Below are 23,377 nucleotides of genomic sequence, written 5' to 3'. Positions count from 1 at the left end.
ATTTTCGCCTTTCATATGTTAAAGTGACAACTATTTTCAATTAATAATTCCTTATGTGACTTAATGCCTGGTAAATTTCTATCTGTAGAGAATTCAAATTTGTGTCCTAGATCAATGAAGTAATTTTCTTTCAATGATCGGTATTGAAAATCTATGAAAGGCAAATACGCCAATGTCTCAAATGAGTTGACAAATATACGTACTCTCCTATACGATTTATATTTCAGATTTCTTAAATTATTTCATTCACCAGATATAATATACTACACTGTACATGTATATTCCATTGATGAATACCTTTCACGGTAGCCGAGTGGTTTGGTCGATCAGCTAGCAAATGGAGTGTTTGAAAAAGTTTAAAGTGTCCATTTTGATACGAAAGTTTTCGTACGAGTCATTGTCTTCAAAGCCCGTGAGGATAGAATTGTTATTCCATTCGGTAGAACTATCTTTCCCACGAATATTCTTGTCCCCGCGCTTAAATAATATGGAAATTCGAGGGTTTTTGTATGAAAAGCAACACATTTGAATCTATCCCTCTCTATTTTACAAGTGATTTTTATGAGGATCTATTTACGTTATTTAAACTTCAACTGAATGCGTAGCAAAATACTTGTACTTATATGAGTTTAATTACTCATGTGGACATTTATATACATATTTACATATTCGTCGTATGAATGGGGTATTGAATGTGTATTAAGTTGCAGAAAATTTTTACGATTTATTTCAACTGTATATTATAGCTAATTGACTAAAAAAAAAATCAGCGAAAGAATTTACGTTTAGAAATAGCAAATACAAATATAGACATCGCAACGTTTTTGAAATTGATATTATATGTATCGATGAAAACTTATTGATATATATATTGGTGATTGTAGATTAATGGACTCTCCCCGCTTTTGTTTATTTCCTTTTATCACTCCGTGTAAGACATTTGAAAATGATGATTTATTCATAATTTATCTCCTTGTAACACAATGGCATTGCTTGATGTTTCCGTCAAGAAAAAATGGCTATCACTTTAGATATTGCTACGAACACAATTTACCATCAAGGAAGTTAGAAATACAATTGTATATTAGATATATATGTAAGACTCTAAAGTCCGATGGTCGCTCCAAAGTGCGATGGTCTGCGCCAAAGTGTGATGGTTTGTTAACGTTACGGACGCCAAAGTGCGATGGCCACGCCAAAGTCCGATGGTGCGGAGTCCAGTAACGTTTGTGACGTCACGTCATTGTGACGTCATTCTTAACGTCTTTCAAACTAAAACCGAAGAAATGCAACATATACGACAGCAACGGCAAAATTTACACTGCTGAGGATAGTGAGAAAGGCAAAGTACATTTGTTGTTGAATTATCTACTTCGCCCAAACATTCTTTAATTCATTATCATTTATTACTTTGACGTACATGCATTAAATTCCTGGGGGTATGCTATAATACAAAACATTCTATACGATTTTGCGTTGGCTAATTTTGTGTTTAATAACACGATAACTAGATGATAATGAAATAAGTTCTTATTCTTATTTTTTGTGCATGGATTTTGCACTGACATTTTTGTGAAACAACACACGGTTAGTTCAGTCTACCAAAACACCGTGTCCTTTACAAACCAATGGATTTCGGCTAGTCACACCATCGCACTTTGGCGAATCAGACCATCGCACTTTGGAGCATGAGTGTGGAACATCGCACTTTGGCGTGTCACACCATCGGGATTTGGCGCAGACCATCGCACTTTGGCGTGACCATCGCACTTTGGAGTCCCATTGCACTTTAGAGTCTTACATATATATTGATGAATTATACCGTGATGCTAATTGTGGTGTACATATTTAAGTATTCCTCCTACAATTCATTTTATGTAAAATATCCGTATTACCTTTAGATTGTTCACGATACATTTCTCGCTGAACTATCAGAGGATCTTGACCTATTCATTTATATTGAATATCATTACCAATTTCTGAATCACTTTCAGTTTACAAATTGAAGTATGACAAGCTATCTGCTATGCTTAGTTTTATTAATGTACGTCTCTTTACTTAGATTTGATTAATGCACAACTGGTACATTACGTCTACAATCTAGATTGTTTTCAATTCTACGAGAAATTAATGAATGTAAAACTTATACGGTGCCAATTTTGATGCACCGGATGTGCATTTCGACATATAATGTCTCTTCCGTAATGCTCAAGCCGAACTATTGGAAATCCCGAATAACAATAAATTAAAAAAAACAACAACTAAAAACGAGTGCAAAAGACTGGAGTCAAATTCGTCTAAGGATCAGAGCTTTGCATGAGGGAGATAATTCTTAATTTTGGAATGAATTTCTAAATATTATCACAAGAATTGAATATATATCCGTATTTCCAAGCAACTCTACAGTGTGCAATTGCATAGCATAAATTTTTTCAGACTAGTTTCCTCAAATCAATTTTTGTATATATTCGTATCATTCTCTTTTAAACTTAATTTTATTCTGAATTGAGTTTCCCCTTCGAAATAATTTGTGTCGATTCCGAATCGTTTGGTTTTATATTTATGCTGACAAATATAGTTTGAGCAGCCATGCTTCGGTTGGCCCTGCGAACATCGGATTAGCAAATAAGCTAAAACTACACGATTTCTGAAGGTATTAATGCACTAAACCATGTTACATGTACATGTACATGTGTGAATAGAGAAAGTATTTTGATGTATAGAATTATCGAACGGTATATAGTTAGAAAAATCAATTAACATCGTGTATTGATCTGAGGTCGGATGACTTTTTGAATTTATCTAGGGGAAAATCTAATTTAAGAAGTAGAGAGAATATATTGGTGTGCCAATTCATTCATCCCCAAAGGTAGTTTTAAAAACATCATCAAAACATCACATAAATCATTTAAGGACAAAGTAGAAGAAAAGGTTTCTATGTATTGTTTAGTTTCATTTGGATGTAATAAATGTAAATATGAAATTACTAAAACAAATAATAGGGAATTTTATATTTCTTCTCCATTTCTAATTCAAACATTTCGTTCACTATGTCGAAAATAATTGAGAATTCACTGGAGGAAGCTGTATTCCATACGGAAAATTTTGTTCATTGTATTCATGAAAACAAAAACAAAATGCATTTTGTTTGCAAAATATCTAAGAAAAGAGTTTGTTTGTAGAAAATGAAAGTGAATTTGAACGTATCAATTAGCATTGAGTGGGTTATTAATGAGAACGTTATCTTTATTCTGATATCAACGTGCCGATGTAAGAAATACACCTCACATTCCAAAAATGGTAATGAATACACCTGTTTCCCGGCATCGTCCTAAGCACATCGATTTCTTTATCTAATGAATGAAAATTGGAAAGTCACTCTAGCGTTTCATCGTGTCCTAAAATATTCACTTCCGACCCACTCATTGTCTAAAAATGGCCAACAGATTCCTAACCACACACTTACAATGTAAACTGACTTTAAACGTGGGATGGAACATCTTATAAATGCAGCTGTAGAGTCTTTACCGAGTAAGTAGTACAAAGTATTTTAACTTTACAACTTAGGTTGACTTCAACTCTGATATCTTAAGAACCAGGAACCATGGAGGCCGTTTTGCTATCTGCACTTTGTGTTTCTTTATGCTGCTTTGCAGAATCCAAAGTATTATATAAATCAGACACAGATTTCAGGATGGACCCAGAGGATTGTTCCACGTTTTACATTCTTAGAGATGGGAAAGAATTTTCGTTCAAGTGCCCGGATGACTTTGTAGTAAATGCAGCTTCCCGATCGTGTGTTCCTAAAGGATCACCTCTAGACACATGTAAGTTCTAAAAATCACGTTCTTCACATATTTACTTTTCACTTTGAAGACTCTTTATTCTTATGATTGTTTCTCAATAATTATAGAATTCAATAGAATTTGTATTATATATATTGATAGGCATACAAATACTCCAGTCTACTGAAGGAAACTGCACATTTCCATCAGACAAAAAGTTAGAATATGCTGAAAACTGTGCCAGATATTACGACTGTGAAAACAAAATCCTTGAAGGAAATCCAAAGCTAACGGAATGTCCATTTCCACTATTGTTTGATGTCGAATCCCAGAGATGTGATCATTTCAGCATGGTGCAATGTGGAACTCGATATGAACCAAAAGATGCCTGTAAGTTATATATTGTCATAAAGTCAATATACAGTGTACATTATATAATGAGGAAATTCAATTGAAGTGAATAAATATCAGATAAGAGAGCGATACAAAGCATTTCAAAATGAAGAGTCATATGCTGGTAGTTCACTACTCCTTGAATGAGTTTATCAAATCAGCATGGAATTATTCAATTACTAATGATGTGATATTTGTTAAGGTTATGTGTCAAATGACAGAAACAATGAGATTTTGGATAGAAAATGTGATTTTAGAAATATAATTGAATTGGATATAAACAAAAAAAGCTCTGGAATGTTTGTACTTGATATCTGTGAGTAACTTATGTGTAACCAATGCTTTATCCACTAAGCTAAAACGACAAACCAATTGATATAAACGATCTTGCAAAAAATTAAAACAATCGTGTACTTATCTACTTTTTGGAATATGGTATTTTTCTCATTCTGTTTACGCATCAGGTGCACATATACACTCTATACTGAAAACTTTGTAATATCATGAAATGCTGCTAAAGAAACATTTTCTTCATTACAGGTGACTATGAAGACAACCACTGTAGATCTGCTCACTGTATTCCATGTCACGTCCGCTTCCCGAGCTGTAAAGGATCACCAGACGGTCTTAACCCCTGGAGAGGTCGAGAAAGATCACCGTATTTCGTCGTCTGTCAGGATGAGAGAGTGGTATTCCAAGGAAGATGTCCATCTGCAGTGGACGACAAACCAAGAATATTCCATCCTGTACACAATATGTGTGTTGAACATGAAGAAGATGACTAACATTTCGAATGTCTTTCTAGTTTTACATGAAATCGAATTATCCTTCTACTTATGTTTTTATGTCATGCCTGTATTTATTTGTTTTATTTATTTATTCGTTTATTCCATATGCTATACATACTTTTTTAAATACACATTTTGAATAAAATTATACACTTACTGAATTGTATTTTTCGCCACTGGAGAAACAATCAATTATTCTGTTATGAGCACGATAAATATTATAAGTCATATATACATTTTACATGCAAACTTCGCAAAGGATTCTAAATCAAACGGAAATATTAAACATTGACATTAAAGGCATTGTGTAACTAAGTTTAAAACGGACCGCAAAACCATTGCGTCCATACTCATCTCTAATCACCTACAGGTCATTTACATTGCTTTGCATAATGCAGAATAGCGTTAATATATAACATGCCTTATCATCGCAATCCATATTGTACTTTCAATGTGAATGGGACATATCACGTCGGTTCGTCAAGTAAAAAAAGAATAGCATGTACAATTTAAATGTTGCCATCACCAGACCTGTACCCGCCCCCAGTTCTGTTAATCATTATTATTTACTAACAACTTAAATTTAGACAAACGGGATGATTTCAGCATATTTATCATCAACGTTCCATATTTACATTGCAATATTCCATTACCACCTGCATGTGGTGTTTCTATCTCTCAACTGACTCGATACGCAAGAGCTTGTTCTGCATAAGGTCTGTTTTTAAATCAAGGCAGACTACTATGTCCAGGGGTCCGTGTTTGCCCAACAATCTATTTTGTATTGCTCATTGGAGTTATGAGATTGATCAGTATTCGTTATCTTCACCTTTCATATGCGACTTATTGATTTGTAAATCTGTATATGTAGTGAATTCCTTGAGGAATGAAGTGATTTTCTTTCAATCACCGGTAGTCAAAATCCAGAAAAGCATTTACACCAGTGCCTCAAAGGAGTTGACAAATTAACATAATCTGTTATGCCATTTAAATTTCACGTTTCTTAAATCATATCCTTCACCAGATATGTAATTCCATTAATGAATACCTGTCACGGTAGCCGAATGGTTAAGTCAATCAGCTAGCAAAATGAGTGTTCGATTCTTGATCGCAGCAATTTGTCAAAGCTAAAATGTGTAACGTAGGTTGTGACAGTTTCTTTTCAATGATTGGAGGTGAAGATCACGGGTCTTTCTGATATGTAGTTCAAAATTCAGATCCGAGACACACACAGCTTTAATACGATAAATAAAAGTATCATATATTTTGGATATGACATTCACCATGAAGAATCGTATTACAGAATGCGTTTGCACGATCAAGAAGCATCATTACTTCAACTAGAGCGACATTCACAAGTAAAACATTATTGCACATTACTTAAAACTGGTAGCATTTCTATAGGAGTTAAACAATAGGTGTTTTCTACTCGAAAATAAGTATCGATTGAATTTTAATCGTATGTTGTTGCAAATGTTCTGCTCCTGAGTGTTTTTTTTAATGAACGCAGAGTATATTTACTTACATATGCATTTGATGTAAAGAATCATGACAGCAATTTAGCAATAGCAATTAAATTTTCAATTGTCCGATATCCAACAGTGGGGGGTAACCGGTAAATTGCAATAGCTACTTTTTCTTTGCATTTAACGAAACCTCTAAAGTCCGCGGGTCAGGTGCCAAGGTACTCTCTAGTTTGTTGCCAAAGTTTAAAGAAAGTATCCTTTCTCATCCGAAAGTTTCCGTTCCAGTCATTTTCATCAAAGCCTGTGAGGATGGTGCTGTCATTTCATTTACTAGAACGATCTTTTCTACGAACATCTCTCGTTCTGGAACATCCTATGGTAATTCCTGCGCCTTGATGATTTGGAAATTCTGAATCGATTTATGTCTATTAAACAACCTCACATTGGGTCAAATGCTGTCTGACGTGTTTCATACCGATTGTTAAGCCTTTCTTGGCATATTGATTTTGACTGCGAATAACTCCGTTTACCTGGTCAGGATATAGGGCTTACGGCTGGTGTGACCGGTCAACAGGGGATGCTTACTCCTCCTAGGCACCTGATCCCACCTCTGGTGTGTCCAGGGGTCCGTGTTTACCCAACTATTTATTTTGTATTGCTTGTAGGAGTTATGAGATTGATCACTGTTCGTTATCTTCACCTTGCATACAAGTGAGTTTATTAGGGTATCTAAACTTAGACTGAACTCGTAACAAATATACTTTTTACTTATGTGAGTATATTTGCTCTTGTGGAAATTTATATACGTGAGTAAATTTTCATTGTATGAATGAGGAATTACATGTCTATTGGGGTGGAGGAAAATCATACGATACAGTTTAACTGTATATTAACTAATTCACTAAATCCAAATGAACAAAAGAATGTACGTGTAGAAACAGGAAATAAAAAAAGGATATCGAATATTTCTTGAATCTGATATTATGTACATGTATATTAATTTATAGTGATGATGATATATTAAAGGGTTTTGTCCGCTTTAGTTTATTTCTTTTTACCACTCCGTTTAAGACATGTAGAAGGGATAATATATTCTTGAATTATCTCCTTGTAATACAAATATCAATTTTTAAAGTTTCCGTCGAGAAAAAAAATTATGGGACTCTTTAAAATTTGTGATGAAAACAATTTACCGTCAAAGACGTTAGAAATACAATTGTATATTAGATCTATATATTGATGAATTATATTGCAATTATTATTGTGGTATTCATATTCAAGTATTTTTTCTACAACCCAAAGTATGTAAAATATTGTTCATAATACATTTCCTATTGCACTATCAGAAGAGTTTGACCCATATAAATTTAATACATATCATTACCAGTTTATGAATCACTTTTATTTTGCAAATCGCTATTTGACAAGCTATCTGCCATGCTTAGTTTTATCGATATTCTTTTCTTTCCTTACACATGAGTAATTGCACAGCTGAGACAACATGTCTATGATTTTGATGATTGAATTCTTAAAGATATTAGTTAAAAGTGTTGCAAATGCAAACCATAAACTTATTGAGACCAATGTCTTTACATAAAATTTTATAGATATTCGTATTGTCCTGTTTAAGATTTTAATTACATTCTGAGTTGGATTTCCACTTCCAATTCTGACTATTTTGTCGTATATTTATCAATCGTAGCTTGAAGCATTCAGTACCTTGGAATGCTTCGATTGGCACTACAGAAACTGAATGAGCAAATAAACTGAACCCATTTCCGGTATATACATGAGTCCTTCTTGGCACAACTTTCTATTTCATATTCCCTCTAGGAGTTATGAGATTTATCACTCTTCCCTATCATCACCTTTCATTACATAATTTCTGAAGCCATCATTGCACTATGCTGCTACATATATATGTGTAAACGGTAACTTTGATGTAAGATGGTAGGTATAAAAAGCAATGAACATTGGAAAGTCACCTTAAGTCGGATGACTTTATTGAATTTATCCATGGGAAATATTTTATGTCGGAAAAAAGAAAATGTCACGGCACGTCATTTGATTCAATTTCAAAGTATTGATTGAAGTGTTATACGAAATCATTCAAGGACACTTACAAAACATATATAAAATAGGCTTCTATTTACTGTTTGAATTAATTTGAATTATATTGGTAAAAACAGAAAATTCCTAAAACAAATATTAAGAAATTATATAATACCCCTCCCTATATAATTCTCATATTTCAACCACTCATTTGGAAATAATGAGAAATAATAGGATACAATTACATTCCTTATCGTAAATCGTATTCGTGTTTTTGATAAAAACAAACAAATGTTAATTTTCATTTGCAACGTTTTTTTAAGAGAAAAGTTTGTTTGTAGAATGTGTCGTTAAGTGATAGACAATTTTTAATTTTTTTAGTTTGTGCCTCCATCAATTGCCATTGAGTTTCTCATTAATGAAAACGTTATCTTCATTTGGATATCAACGTGCCAATGTAAGTAATACACCTTGCATTCCAAAAATGGTAATGAAGACGTGTGTTACCCGTCCTCAGTATATCGATTTCTGATGTGATGAATGAAAATGGGAAAGTTACTCTAGCATTTCATCATGTTCTAGAAGATTGACTTCTGATTCACTCATTGTTTAGAAATGGCGAACTGTTTGCTAACCACACATCTACAATGTAAACTGACTTGAATCGTAGGATGGAACATCTTATAAATGGAGTTACAGAGTCTTTGCTGAATAAGTAATACGAAACAACTTCACGTTACGACTTACATTATCTTCTGCTCTGACTGATGTTTTAGAACCAATAACCATGAACACCGTTTTACTATCTGCACTTTGTGTTTCTTTATCCTGCTTTGCAGAGTCCGCTGTATTGTATAAAACAGACACAAATTTCAGGGTGGACCCAGAGGATTGTTCCACCGTCTACATTCTTAACGAGGGGAGGGAATTTTCGTTCAAGTGCCCGGATGAGTTCGTGGTAAATGCAGCGGCTCGATCGTGTGTTCCTAAAGGATCACCTCTCAACACATGTAAGTTCTAAAAGTCACGCTCTTCATATATCTACTTTTCACTTTGAATACACTTGATGAAATGCCTATATCTTTATTATTGTTTTTAAAATTATTTGTAAATTAATAGAAATATAATTATATACATTGACAGGCGTAAAAATACTCCAGTCTGCTGAAGGAAACTGCACATTTCCATCCGACAAAAAGTTAGAATATGCTGAAAACTGTGCCAGATATTACGACTGTGAAAACAAAACTTCTGAGGGAACACCAAAGCTAACGGAATGTCAATTTCCACTATTATTTGATGTCAAATCCCAGAGATGTGATCATTTCAGTATGGTGCAATGTGGAACTCGATATGAACCAAAAGATGCCTGTAAGTTTTTTTATTGTCACAAAGTCAATATACATTATATAATAAGAAAATTCAATTGAAGTGGATGATTATTACCTAGAATTAGGATACAAAGCAATTCAAAATGAAGAATAATATCAAAGTTACCCACTACACCTTGATTTTATCAAGTCAGTATGGAATTACACAAGCGTGAAAGATATGATATCTTTGAAGGTTATGTGTCAAATGACAAAAACGATGCAATGTTAGATAAAAATCTTTAGTTCAAAAAATATTGCAATGGAGATAAACAAGAAGACCCCGGCGGGTTTGAAATTGAGATATGTTGTTAAGTCACGTGTAACCGATGCTTTATCCTCTTACCTTCGTTGATAGTAAAAATTCATTAATATGAACAATCTTACAATTACAATACATTTCAATCAACATCTTCAGAAGTAGTGTCATAAAAATATAAGTCTTGGTGTAATGATCTTTTTTGAACATGGTAGTTTTGTTAGTCAGAATAAGCATCGGGTGCACTCTATATGAACACACATTGTATTATAACGAAGGACTGCTAAATAAAACGTTATTTTCGATACAGGTGACTATGAAGGCAACCACTGTATATCTGCTCACTGTATTCCATGTCACGTCCGCTTCCCAAGCTGTAAAGGATCACCAGACGGCCTTAACCCCTGGAAAGGTCGAGAGAGGTCACCGTATTTTGTCGTCTGTCAGGATGAGAGAGTGGTATTCCAAGGAAGATGTCCATCTGCAGTGGACGACAAACCAAGAATATTCCATCCTGTGCACAATATGTGTGTTGAATATGAACAAGATAACTAACATTTCGAATGTCTTTCCAGTTTTGCATGAAATTACATCATCCTTTTACTGATGACTTACTGCAATGCCTGTATTTATTTGTTTTATTTATTTATTATCTTATTGCAAATTTTATACATATTTGTTTTTTTAATACATATTTTGAATAAAATTATAAATTAATTGTATTGTATTTTTGTCAATGGAGAAACAGCCAATGCCTCCGTCGTGTATATGATAGATATAATTAGTCGTACATAAATTTTATGTGCTAAATTCGGTAATGAGTCTAAAGCAAACAATATTATTAAGCAATGACATTAAAAGCCATTGTGTAACTAAGTGTAGTGGGAGTGTATAACCCCGATATTGTTGAAGATTATAATTGATGGATGACAGTGAACGTGTTATTCTGTAAGATAATGCATGTATAGGGTTAATGCAAATGCAAAGAAATCTTTATCATGCCACTAATATTATTTCTGTTTGCGTCTTACTATGAAAATGTCGTTTACTATATGTATTGAGAGAACTCGCTCATGTAAATTAATAATGGTATTAAAATTAATATTCTCATGGTTATCAAAATTTCTCTTAAAATTTCAGATCACAAAGGACCACATGTGTTGCGTTCATACATATTTCTAATCACTTAGAACCCAGTTACATCGCTTTGCACAATGCAGAACAACATTAAACATTATTTGTGCATCGGAATCCCTACGTCTACTGTGATTGATTGATTAAAGTCCCGCTCGAGAATATTTCACTCATATGCTGACGTCACCATTGCCGGTGAAGGGCTGCAAAATTTAGGCCAAGGCTCAGCGCTTATGGTCATTGAGCAGGGAGGGATCTTTATCATGCCACACATGCTGTGATATGGGGCCTCAGTTTTTGCGGTCTTATTGGAAGAATCGCCCCATTTAGTCGCCTCTTACGACAAGAAAGGGAATACTTAGGACGAATAATATGAATAGCAGAAACAAAATAGCATTTACTATTTAAATTTTCCCATCCGGAATCCTGGATTAGGTCCTCGTTCTGTAAATTATAAATATCATAGATCAGTGGAGTTAATCTTCACCTTTACGGTCGTTGGCAAGTATTTCTGATTTTGAAGTTATGAAGTTCATTCATTCTGGCCATGAACTAATAGATGTATTGTCCATGTGTGTGCCCAACTATCTATTTTGCATTGCTTATAGGAGTTATGAGATCGATCACTATTTGTCATTTTCACCTTTCATAAGTCTTTTTAAAAAACAAAGACAGAAATATTATTGGATTAAACATTCTTTTTGAAGAATTTATCGATGTGTAAACTCCGGACATTTTACTCACAAACTGAATAAAAGTGCGAAGCACTTTTATGTTAAGTTTGTGAGTAAAGTGTCCGGAGTTTACACATCGATAAATTCTTCAAAAAGAATGTTTGATTCTTATAATTCCAATTCATTCACTTTATTTACAATTGCAAAAATTTGAATAGTTTCCCCACACTATGTTATTTGTTTTCAGGCGTGTATGAATACATCGCGTTTTCGGATTTATTGATGTATAAACTCTTGTTCAGTTTTATTTTTGTCCAATGAAAACAATTGTAATAAATAACATTGGGATTATGATATTATATTCTCTGGTAATATTTTCATTTTTATATTCAAATGTATTGTCTATGTAAAGCATCAACGATCCCCTAACAATCGAAATTGAGCGGGTGTAGGTGGGGGGAGGAGGATGTGCAGAATGAGAATAAAATGTAATTATAAAATATAAAAAAATGACTTTATTTTTTTCAGGGTCTCAATTAAATGGCTTCACGTCAGCATACCTTTTATGAAGGTGTATACATGTATATATTACTTTTAGAAGTTATGAGATTGATCGCTGTTCGTTATTGTCGCCTTTCACGTGTTAAAGTGACATAAATATTTTCAATTAATAATTCTTTATTTGACTTAATGCCTGGTAAATTTCTATCTTTAGTGAATTCAAATTTGTGTCCTGGAGGAATGAAGTAATTTTCTTTCAATGATCGGTATTGAAAATCTAAAAAAGGCAAATACGTCAATGTCTCAAATGAGTTGACAGATATAGGTACTCTCCTATCCGATTTAGATTTCAGGTTTCTTAAATTATTTCATTCACCAGATATGATATACTACACTGTACATGTATATTTCAATGATGAATACCTTTCAAGGTAGCCGAGTGGTTTGGTCGATCAGCTAGCAAATGGAGTGTTTGAAAAAGTTTAAAGTGTCCATTTTGATACGAAAGTTTTCGTACGAGTCAATGTCATCAAAGCTTGTGAGGATGGTATTGTTTTACTATTCGACAGAACTATCTTTCCTATGAACACCTCTTGTTCCCGCGCTTAGATAATATGGAAATGCAGGGTTTTTGTATGAAAACGGACAGATTTGAGTCGATCCCTATCTATTTCACAAATGACTTTTATTACGATTTATTTACGTTATCTGAACTTCAACTTAACGCGTAGCAAAATACTTTTACTTATATTAGTATATTTAGTCATGTGGAAATTTTAATACATATGTACATATTCGTTGTATGAATGGGCATTAAATGTGTATTAAGTTGCAGAAAAAATATACGATTTATTTCAACTGTATCTTATAGCTAATTGACTAAAGAAATCAAGGAAATGATTTACGTTTAGAAATATCAAATACAAAGATAGACATCGCAAAGTTCTTGAAACTGATATTATATATATCAATGAAAACTTATTGATATATATATTGGTTTTTATATATTAATGGACTTCCCCCGCTTTCGTTTATTTCTTTTTATCACTCCATGTAAGACATATCAAAATGTTGATTTATTCTTAATTTATCTCCTTGAAACACTAAAATATTGCTTAATGTTTCCGTCAAGACAAAAATGCTTGTCACTTTAAATATTGTCACGAACACAATCTACTATCAAGCACGTTAGAAATACAATTGTATATTAGATGTATGTATTGATGAATTATATCGTGATGCTAATTGTGGTGTACATATTTAAGTGTGCTCCTCCTACAATTCATTTTATGTAAAATATCCATATTACGTTTAGATTGTTCACGATACATTTCTCGCTGAACTATCAGAGGATCTTGACCTATTTATTAATATTGAATAGCATTACCGGTTTATGAATCACTTTCAGTTTACAAATTGGAGTATGACAAGCTATCTGCTATCCTTAGGTTTATTAATGTACGTTTCTTTACTTAGATTGGATTAATGCACAACTGGTACATTACGTCTATAATCTAGATTGTTTTCAATTCTACGAGAAATTAATGAATGCAAAACTTATACGGTGCCATTTGTGATGCATTTCGACAAATAATGTATCTCCATTTATGTTCAAGCCGCAGTATTGACAGTCCGGAATAACATTAGAATTGTAAGAACTAAAAAAAGGTGCAAAAGACTGGAGTCAAATTTTCTTTAAGGATCAGAGCTATGCATGAGGGAGATAATCCTTAATTTTGGAAATAATGTCTCAATATTATCACAAGAATTAAATATACATTCGTATTTCCAGGCTAGTAACTCTATAGTGTGCAATTGCAAAGCATAAAATTGTTCAGACTAGTTTCCTCATATCAATTTTTCTGTATATTCATATCAATCTCTTTTAAACTTAATTTGATTATGAATTGAGTTTCCCCATCAAAATACTTTATGTCGATTCCGAATTGTTTGGTTTTATATTGATGGTAACAAATATAGCTTGAGCAGCCATACTTCGGTTGGCACTGCGAAAATCGGATTAGCAAATAAGTTAAAAACACACGATTTCTGAAGATATTAATGCAGTACACCGTGTTACATATACATGTGTGTATAGAGGAAGTATTTTGATGAAGATAATTATCAAATGGTAGATAATAAGAAAAAATAATTAACATCGTGTATTGATCTTAGGTCGGATGACTTATTGAATTTATCTAGGGGAAAATCTAGTTTAAGAAATAGAGAGAATATCTTGGTATGCCAATTCATTCATCGGCAAAGGTAATTTTCAAAACATCATCAAAGCATCACATAAATCATTTAAGGAGAAAGTGGAAGGAAATGTTTCTATGTATTGTTTAGTTTCATGTGGATGTAAAAAATGTAAATATAAAATTGCGAAAACAAATAATAGGGAATTATATATTGCTCCTCCATTCCTAATTTAAACATTTCGCTCACTATTTTGAAAATAATTAAGAAATCGGTGGAGGAAATTGTATTCCATACGGTAAATTTTGTTCATTGTATTCATAAAAAATCATTTTGTTTGTTACATATCTAAGAAAAGGGTTTATTAGTAGAAAATGACATTAAGTGAAAGTCAATTTTAACGTATCAATTAGCACTGAGTGGGTTATTAATGAGAACGTTATCTTTATTCTGATATCAACGTGCCGATGTAAGAAATACACCTCACATTCCAAAAATGGTAACGAAGACCCCTGTTTCCCGGCATCGTCCTAAGCACATCGATTTCTTTATCTAATGAATGAAAATTGGAAAGTCACTCTAGCGTTTCATCGTGTTCTAAAATATTCACTTCCGACCCACTCATTGTCTAAAAATGGCCAACAGATTTCTAACCACACACCTACAATGTAAACTGACTTTAAATGTGGGATGAAACATCTTATAAATGCAGTTTGCAGAGTTTTTACTTAATAAGTAGTACGAAACAACTTAACGTTATAACTTACATTAGGTTCAACTCCGATATTTTAAAAAACCAAGAACCATGAACGCCGTTTTACTATTTGCACTTTGTGTTTCTTTATGCTGCTTTGCAGAGTCCGCTTTATTGTATAAAACAGACACAGATTTCAGGGTGGACCCAGAGAATTGTTCCACTATTTACATTCTTAGAGATGGCAGAGAATTTTCGTTCAAGTGCCCGGATGACTTCGTGGTGAATACAGCTTCCCGATCGTGTGTTCCTAAAGGATCACCTCTCGACACGTGTAAGTTCTAAAAGTCACGTTCTTCATATATCTACTTTTAACTTTGTATACGCCTAAAAGATGCTCATATTTTAATTAATGTTTTTTAAAATTGTTTGTAATTTAATCCAAATCTAATTATATATATATTGACAGGCGTAAAAATATCCCAATCAACTGAAGGAAAATGCACGTTTCCATCTGACAAAAAGTTAGAATATGCTGGAAACTGTGCCAGATATTACGACTGTGAAAACAAAATCACCGAAGGAACACCAAGGCTAACGGAATGTCCATTTCCACTATTGTTTGATGTCAAATCCCAGAGATGTGATCATTTCAGCATGGTGCAATGTGGAACTCGATATGAACCAAAAGATGCCTGTAAGTTATATATTGTAATACAGTCAATATACATTATATAATGAGGAAATTCAATTGAAGTGAATAATTATTATCTAAAATAACGATACAAAGCATTTCAAAATGAAGAGTCACATGCAGGTGGTTCACTACACCTTGAATTAAACCAGCCTAAGATTATCTAAATGTGAAAGATATGATATTTATGACAAATATGTTTCAACAGACAGAAATATCCCAATTTTGGATTAAAAAGTTAATTTCAGAAACATGATTTCAAAAGATATAAACAAAAGAACTGGCATATTTGAACTCAGGGTTTATGGCTCATTCACATGCTACCGATGCTGTATCTACCGAGCTACGATAATAGATTAAAGAAATCTATTGATATAAACCATTTTATAAATCATTTGCATCACCATTTCGTGAAGAAGTGTTTCCAAAAAATAATTCTTGGTGTAATGAACTACCTTTCAGAACATGGCATTTTTCCTAATTCCAGGTGACTATGAAGACAACCACTGTAAATCTGCTCACTGTATTCCATGTCATGTCCGCTTCCCGAGCTGTAAAGGATCACCAGACGGCCTTAACCCCTGGAGAGGTCGAGAAAGGTCACCGTATTTCGTCGTCTGTCAGTATGAGAGAGTGGTATTCCAAGGAAGATGTCCATCTGCAGTGGACGAAAAACCAAGAATATTCCATCCTGTGCACAATATGTGTGTTGAATATGAAGAAAATGACTAACATTCCGAATGTCTTTCCAGCTTTGCATGAAATCTAACAATCCTTTTACCAATGTTTTTTATACAATGCCCGTATTTCTTTGTTTTATTTATTTGTTTATTGTTTTATTCCATATGTTATACATATTGTTTTACACATTTTGAATAAAATCATACACAAATTGAATTGTATTTTTCACAAATGGAGAAATAATCAATTATTCTATTGTGTGCACGATAAATATTCTAAGTCGTACATATATTTTACGTACAAACTTCGCAAAGGATTCTAAATGAAACGAAAATATTAAGCAATGACATTGAAAGTCCTTGAGTAACTAAGTCTAATGGTAATGTATAACCCATGTATTGTTGGAGATAAACGAATATATTTAATAAAGTGAAAAGCAACCCATTATAATTGACGGATGGCTGTCACAAAATTATTCTAGTAAGATAGTATATGTATAGAGTTAATGCACCGTGTTTGAAGCAAAGAAATACCTACCATTCCACAAATATTATTTTCGTTTGCAGCTTACGATGGAAATGTCTTGTACTGAATGTATTCAGAATCTCCCTCATTTCAATCAATATTGGTATTGAAATTAATATTCACATGGTTATTAAGAATTTCTTTTAAAATTTAAGATTATAACGGACCCCAAAACCATTGCGTCCATACTCATATTTAATGACCTATAGGTCATTTAAATCGTTCTGCACAACGCAGAACAGCATTAATATTTAACATGCCTTATCATCGCAATCCATAATGTACGTCCGATCTGAATTGAACACATTGCGTCAATTCGTCAAGTAAAGCAAATAAAATAAAATAGCATGTGCAATTTAAATCTTACTATTTCCAAACATGAACCGACTCCTAGTTCTCTTAGTTATCATTATTAACTAACAACTTAACCTTAAGACAAACGGGGTGTCCATCATCAACATCCATATTTATAAAGGAATATTCCATTATTACCTGCATATGGTGTTTATATCTCTGAACTGAATCGATACGCAAGAGCTTGTTCTGCGTATGGTCTGTTTTTAGATCGAGGCAGACTACTTAAAACAAGTTGTTTGTGCAGGGGTTTCAACAGTTTCGTTTAAATTCAGCATTTCGTAAATTATATGGTCGTTATAACAATCTTGTTTGGCAATACAATCTATCATTGGGTCCAATGCTGTCTGACATGTTTTATATCGATTGTTAGACAATTTTTGGCACTACGGATTATGTTTGCCTGATCAAGATATAGGGATCAGGGTGGGTGTGATCGATCAAAAGGGGATGTTTACTCCTCCTTGACACCTGGTCCCACCTCTGGTATATCTAGGGTCCGTGTTTGCCCACCTTTCTATTTTGCATTGCTTATAGGAGTTATGAGATTGATCACTGTTTGTTATCTTCACCTTTCATTTAGGACTTGTCCCTAGGTAAATCTTTATATGTAGTGAATTCAAGTGTGTTTCTTGGAGGAAAGAGATGATTTGCTTTCAATGACTGGTAGTCAAATTCTAGAAAAGAAGATACAACAGTGTCTCACAGGAGTTGACAAATGTACGTAATCTGTTATGCCATTTGCATTTCAGGTTTCTTAAATTATAGCCTTCACCAGATATCATATAGTGCATGTATATTCCATTAATGAATACATTTCACAGTAGCCGTGTGGTTATGTCGATCAGCTAGCTAAATGAGTGTTCGATTCTTGATCGCGGCGATTTATCAACTATAAAATGTTCATCGTAGGTTGTGACGCGTTCGTTTCCATGATTAGAGTTGAAGGTCACAGGTCTTTCTGATATGACCTTCAAAATTAAGATCCGACACACACACCTACACACGGCTTTGATACGATAAATGAAAGTCTGATATCTTTTGGAGATGACTTTCATAATGAAGATTCGTGTCACAGAATGCGTTTGCACGATCATGAAGCCTCATTACTTCAACTAGAGAGTCATTCAGAAATAAAACATCATTGCACATTTCTTAAAGCTGGTAGCATTTCTATAGGAGTTAAATAATAGGAAATGTTCTGCTCGAAAATTAGTAGAAATTAAATTTTCTTCGTATGTTGTAGCTTTTCTGCTCCTGTGTGTACTTTTTTTATTTGAGCACACAGTACATTTACTTACGTATGCATTTGATGTAAACAATCATGACCGTAATTTTAGCAATATCAATTAAATTTCAAATTGTCCGATATCCAGCAGTGGGCGAGAACCAGTAAATTGCAATAGGTACCCTTTCTTTGCATTTAACGAAACCTCTAAAGTCCGTGGGTCAGGTGTCAAGGTACCATCTAGCTTTTGACAAAGTTTAAAGAAAGTTTTAAGAAATAAGGTATCATTTTAAAATATTTATCGGGATATAAATACGGGTTGGTCACGTGATAAAATTTGATCATGTACCAACCCGTATTCATATCCCGATAAATATTTTAAAATGATACCTCATTACTTATATTTACATTTTTAGTCGGTAACATTGCTAAATTGTGTTAACAACACGTTTCCATACATTTCAAATTGTTGACGTCCACAACGAAGCGTCATAGATGTTCAAAACGATGACAACACAAAACAAAGTTCCATAAAATGAAGAACTGTTTTAATTATTAAGACGCTAGAAAGCAAGTATATCAACATATACTTGTACATTAACTCGGGAGTTTATAATGGAAAACTATTCCATATGTTTAATCTTAGGGGGTGGGGAATTATGATTTAAACAGGGGTGCGCAATGCTACACTTACAGTTGTGATGCGCTTTCACTTTTAAAAAGGGAAGACGTTGAAGACCGACTTTGAAAGATATTCTGTGGATATTACGGAGTTGACAGAAGACTGAGATGGAGGAACATGAAGAACAGGACGACAGTCGCCAGGCGTAGGCAAATCATTTATAGGCAGGACAGAGAACGCAGCTCAGATGAATCTCCGGAAAGAACTGAACATCGCAGAGAATGTGGAACTGCACGAAGGAAGGGACGGTTTTGATTTGGACATGTAATTGTTGACAAAGATGAGCTAACTGAACGCTTCTTTTGACTCGATAAATTTCTGTAATAGGTTTTTAACGACGTCTCGCTTCGATGTCCCGACTAAACTTGGAAGCCGACATCAATCACCAATGGCTGCTGTGGCACGGAAGCAGTGTGGTGTGTAGGTCTTAATGCACTTTGACGACTTATCGGCCATACATCCTGTGAATGACCTTTTTGCTAAAGCCTAATGTCATCATCTCACAGTAGGTACAATTCCGCATCACCGATGACCAGGGTAAAGTTGTAGCAGATGAAATTTTAGACATACAATAGTAAAATATTGTTTACAGGAATGCTTGTATCAATTATGGATGAAAGTCCACTGCTTGGAATACAAATAAAACCGTAAATACATTTTGTGCTGTTGATTTCATCTATTGATAGATTTCTGTAGTAAGTGAGAGTGATTGCTAGATGTGTATTGCCTTAGTAAAAGTAGTACCTGTTACCTACTCTTAACAAATGTTCATAAGCATAGCATAGTCTGTTGACCCCGTAGTGGATTTATGCAGGGATAAATACGTATTGCTCGTAATAGTGTTATGTAGGAGAATACATTTGCATATATATATATATATATATATATATATATATATATATATATATATGAATTGTACCGCAATGATTATTTGTGGTCTACATATTTAAGTATTCCTCCTACAACCCAATGTATGTAAAATATCCATATTACCTTTAGATTGTCCATATTACATTTCCTGTTGCACTGTCAGAAGATTTGAATCCGTATAAACTTAATACATATCATTACCAGTTTATGAATCACTTTTATTTTACAAATCGCAGTTTGACAAGTTATTTGCCAAGCTTAGTTTTATCGATATACTTCTCTTTCCTTAGACATGAGTAATTGCACAACTGGCGCAACACGTTTACAATTTTGAGTAATCAATTCTTGGAGAAATCAATTAAAAGTGTGCAATTGCAAATCATAAAATCATTCAGCGCAGTTTCCTGATATCAATTTCTAGATATATTCGTATTGTCCCGTTTTAGATTCACTTTAATTCTGAGTTGGATACCCTTTTTTAAAGACTTTGTGCCAATTCTGACTATTTTTGTCGTATATTTATGTTAACAGTCATAGCTTGAAACCGTCAGTACCTAGTTATGCTTCGATTGTTACTACAGAAATCGAATGAGCAATTTAACTTAACCCACTTCTGGTATATCTAGGGTCCTTATTTGCTTAACTTTCTATTTTACATTTCTGCAGCCATCATTGTACTACGCTATATTACATATTGTATATGCGTGTACAGAGAAATAACTTTGATGTAAGATGTTAGATAATAAAAAAAACCAATGGTCATTGGAAAGTCATCTTACGTCGGATGACTTTATTGAATTTAGATATATGGAGAGCAATCTTATGTCAGAGATAGAGATGATATCATGGTACGCCATTTGATTCATATCCAAAGTATTTTCAAAATTATCATACGAGATCATTCATGAAGACGTACACAAAATAGCTGTTAGTTTTTCTATATACCGTTTAGATTGATTTGGATGGATAAATATAAAATTCCTAAAACAATATTAAGAAATTATATATTATATCCCTCTCTATCGTATTTTCAAATTCGAACCACTAATTTGGAAATAATTGAGAAAACCTAGGAGTAAATTACATTCCGTATGCTAAAATGTATTAATGTTACTCATAAAAAAATCTACATTTGCATCGTTTTTGAAAACAAACTTTTGTAGAAAGTGTCATTCAACTTTTAACAATTTTAAGTGTGTGCCTTTATCAATTGCCATTGGGTTTCTCATTAATGAAAACGTTATCTTCATTTGAATATCAACGTGCTGATGTAAGTAATACACCTTGCATTCCAAAAATGGTAATGAAGACGTGTGTTACCCGTCCTCAGTATATCGATTTCTGATGTGATGAATGAAAATGGGAAAGTTACTCTAGCATTTCATCATGTTCTAGAAGATTCACTTCTGATTCACTCCTTGTTTAAAAATGGCGAACTGTTTGCTAACCACACATCTACAATGTAAACTGACTTGAATCGTAGGATGGAATATCTTATAAATGCAGTTACAGAGTCTTTGCTGAATGAGTAGTACGAAATAACTTAACGTTACAACTAAGGCTAGCTTCTCCTATGACTGCTATTTTTAGAACCAAGAACCAAGAGCCATGAACGCCGTCTTACTATCTGCACTTTGTGTTTCATTATGTTGCTTTGTAGAGTCCAAAGTATTATATAAAACAGACACAGATTTCAGGGTGGACCCAGAGGATTGTTCCACGTTCTATATTCTGAAAGAGGGGAATGAATTTTCGTTTAAGTGCCCGGATGACTTCGTGGTAAATACAGTAGCCCGATTATGTGTTCCTAAAGGGTCACCTCTTGACACTTGTAAGTTCTATAAATCATGTTCTTTATGTATTTAGGTTTGGCTTTGAAGACTCTTTGTTCTTATCATTGTTTTTTTGGACAATTATGTAGTTTAATATAAATAGAATTTCATATATATTGACAGGCGTAAAAATACCCCAATCTATTGAAGGAAACTGCACATTTCCATCTGACAAAAAGTTAGAATATGCTGGAAACTGTGCAAGATATTACGATTGTGAAAACAAAATATCCGAAGGAAGACCGAAGTTAAAGGAATGTCCATTTCCACTATTGTTTGATGTCAAATCCCAGAGATGTGATCATTTCAGCATGGTACAATGTGGAACTCGATATGAACCAAAAGATGCCTGTAAGTTTTTTATTGTCACAAAGTCAATATATATTATGTAATGAGGAAATTCAATTGAGATGAATAATTATTACGTAAAATAACGATACAAAACATGAAAATGAAGAGTCACATGGAGGTGGTCCACTATATCTTGAATGAGTTTATCAAATTAGTATGGAGTCATTCAATTATGAAAGGTGTGGCAATTGTTAAGTGTATGTGTCAAATGACAGCGACGATGCAATTTTACATAGAAAAGGTGATTTCAAAAATATTATTGCAATGGATATGTATAAAAAGACTATGGTGGGTTTGGACTCGAGATATGTGGGTAACTTATGTGTAACCGATGCTTCATTCACTGAATTACGATGATAGACAAATCGTTTGATATAAACAATTTTACAATACATTTCAATCAACATCTTGTGAAGTATTGTCATAAAACAAATTAAGTCTAGTCGTAATGATCAACGTTTTAGAAACTCATGTGTTTTAGTTGATTTCAGTATCGGGTGCATTTGTTCACCCTATATTGAAAATCATGTAATATTATGAAAGACTCTTAAAGGAAACATTTTGTTCATTACAGGTGACTATGAAGACAACCACTGTAAATCTGCTCACTGTATTCCATGTCACGTTCGCTTCCCGAGCTGTAAAGGATCACCAGACGGCCTTAACCCCTGGAGAGGTCAAGAAAGGTCACCGTATTTCGTCGTCTGTCAGAATGAAAGAGTAGCATTCCAAGGAAGATGTCCATCTGCAGGGGAGGACAAACCAAGAATATTCCATCCTGTGCACAATATGTGTGTTGAATATGATCAAGATGACTAATATTTTGAACCACTGATGATTTTATGCAA

The 23,377-nt window shown here is 33.5% G+C and overlaps 4 protein-coding genes across 4 annotated transcripts; all 4 read left to right on the top strand.

Annotated features, from left to right (window-relative positions):
- The first annotated feature begins 3,555 nt into the window (after nt 1-3,555).
- LOC125653602 (uncharacterized) lies at nt 3,556-5,086 on the top strand. Its single transcript, XM_048883169.2, has 3 exons — nt 3,556-3,827; nt 3,948-4,175; nt 4,719-5,086. Exons 1-3 carry the CDS (start codon nt 3,605-3,607, stop codon nt 4,961-4,963), a joined length of 696 nt encoding a protein of 231 aa, XP_048739126.2. The 5' UTR covers nt 3,556-3,604; the 3' UTR covers nt 4,964-5,086.
- A 4,136-nt stretch (nt 5,087-9,222) lies between these two features.
- On the top strand, nt 9,223-10,824 carry LOC125653603 (uncharacterized). The gene is made up of 3 exons (XM_048883171.2): nt 9,223-9,494; nt 9,628-9,855; nt 10,424-10,824. The coding sequence occupies exons 1-3, from the start codon at nt 9,272-9,274 to the stop codon at nt 10,666-10,668; spliced, it is 696 nt and encodes a 231-aa protein (XP_048739128.2). The 5' UTR covers nt 9,223-9,271; the 3' UTR covers nt 10,669-10,824.
- Nucleotides 10,825-15,423: 4,599 nt separating this feature from the next.
- LOC125653609 (uncharacterized) lies at nt 15,424-16,843 on the top strand. The gene is made up of 3 exons (XM_056143419.1): nt 15,424-15,646; nt 15,782-16,009; nt 16,494-16,843. Exons 1-3 carry the CDS (start codon nt 15,424-15,426, stop codon nt 16,736-16,738), a joined length of 696 nt encoding a protein of 231 aa, XP_055999394.1. The 3' UTR covers nt 16,739-16,843.
- A 5,111-nt stretch (nt 16,844-21,954) lies between these two features.
- LOC125653604 (uncharacterized) lies at nt 21,955-23,377 on the top strand. Its single transcript, XM_056143418.1, has 3 exons — nt 21,955-22,177; nt 22,302-22,529; nt 23,104-23,377. Exons 1-3 carry the CDS (start codon nt 21,955-21,957, stop codon nt 23,346-23,348), a joined length of 696 nt encoding a protein of 231 aa, XP_055999393.1. The 3' UTR covers nt 23,349-23,377.

The sequence above is a fragment of the Ostrea edulis genome, chromosome 7 (genome assembly GCF_947568905.1).
Source record: "Ostrea edulis chromosome 7, xbOstEdul1.1, whole genome shotgun sequence".
Classification (NCBI taxonomy): Eukaryota; Metazoa; Mollusca; class Bivalvia; order Ostreida; family Ostreidae; genus Ostrea; species Ostrea edulis.
Note: the sequence above shows the minus strand (reverse complement) of the source record. Positions and strands in the feature narration are given on the sequence as shown.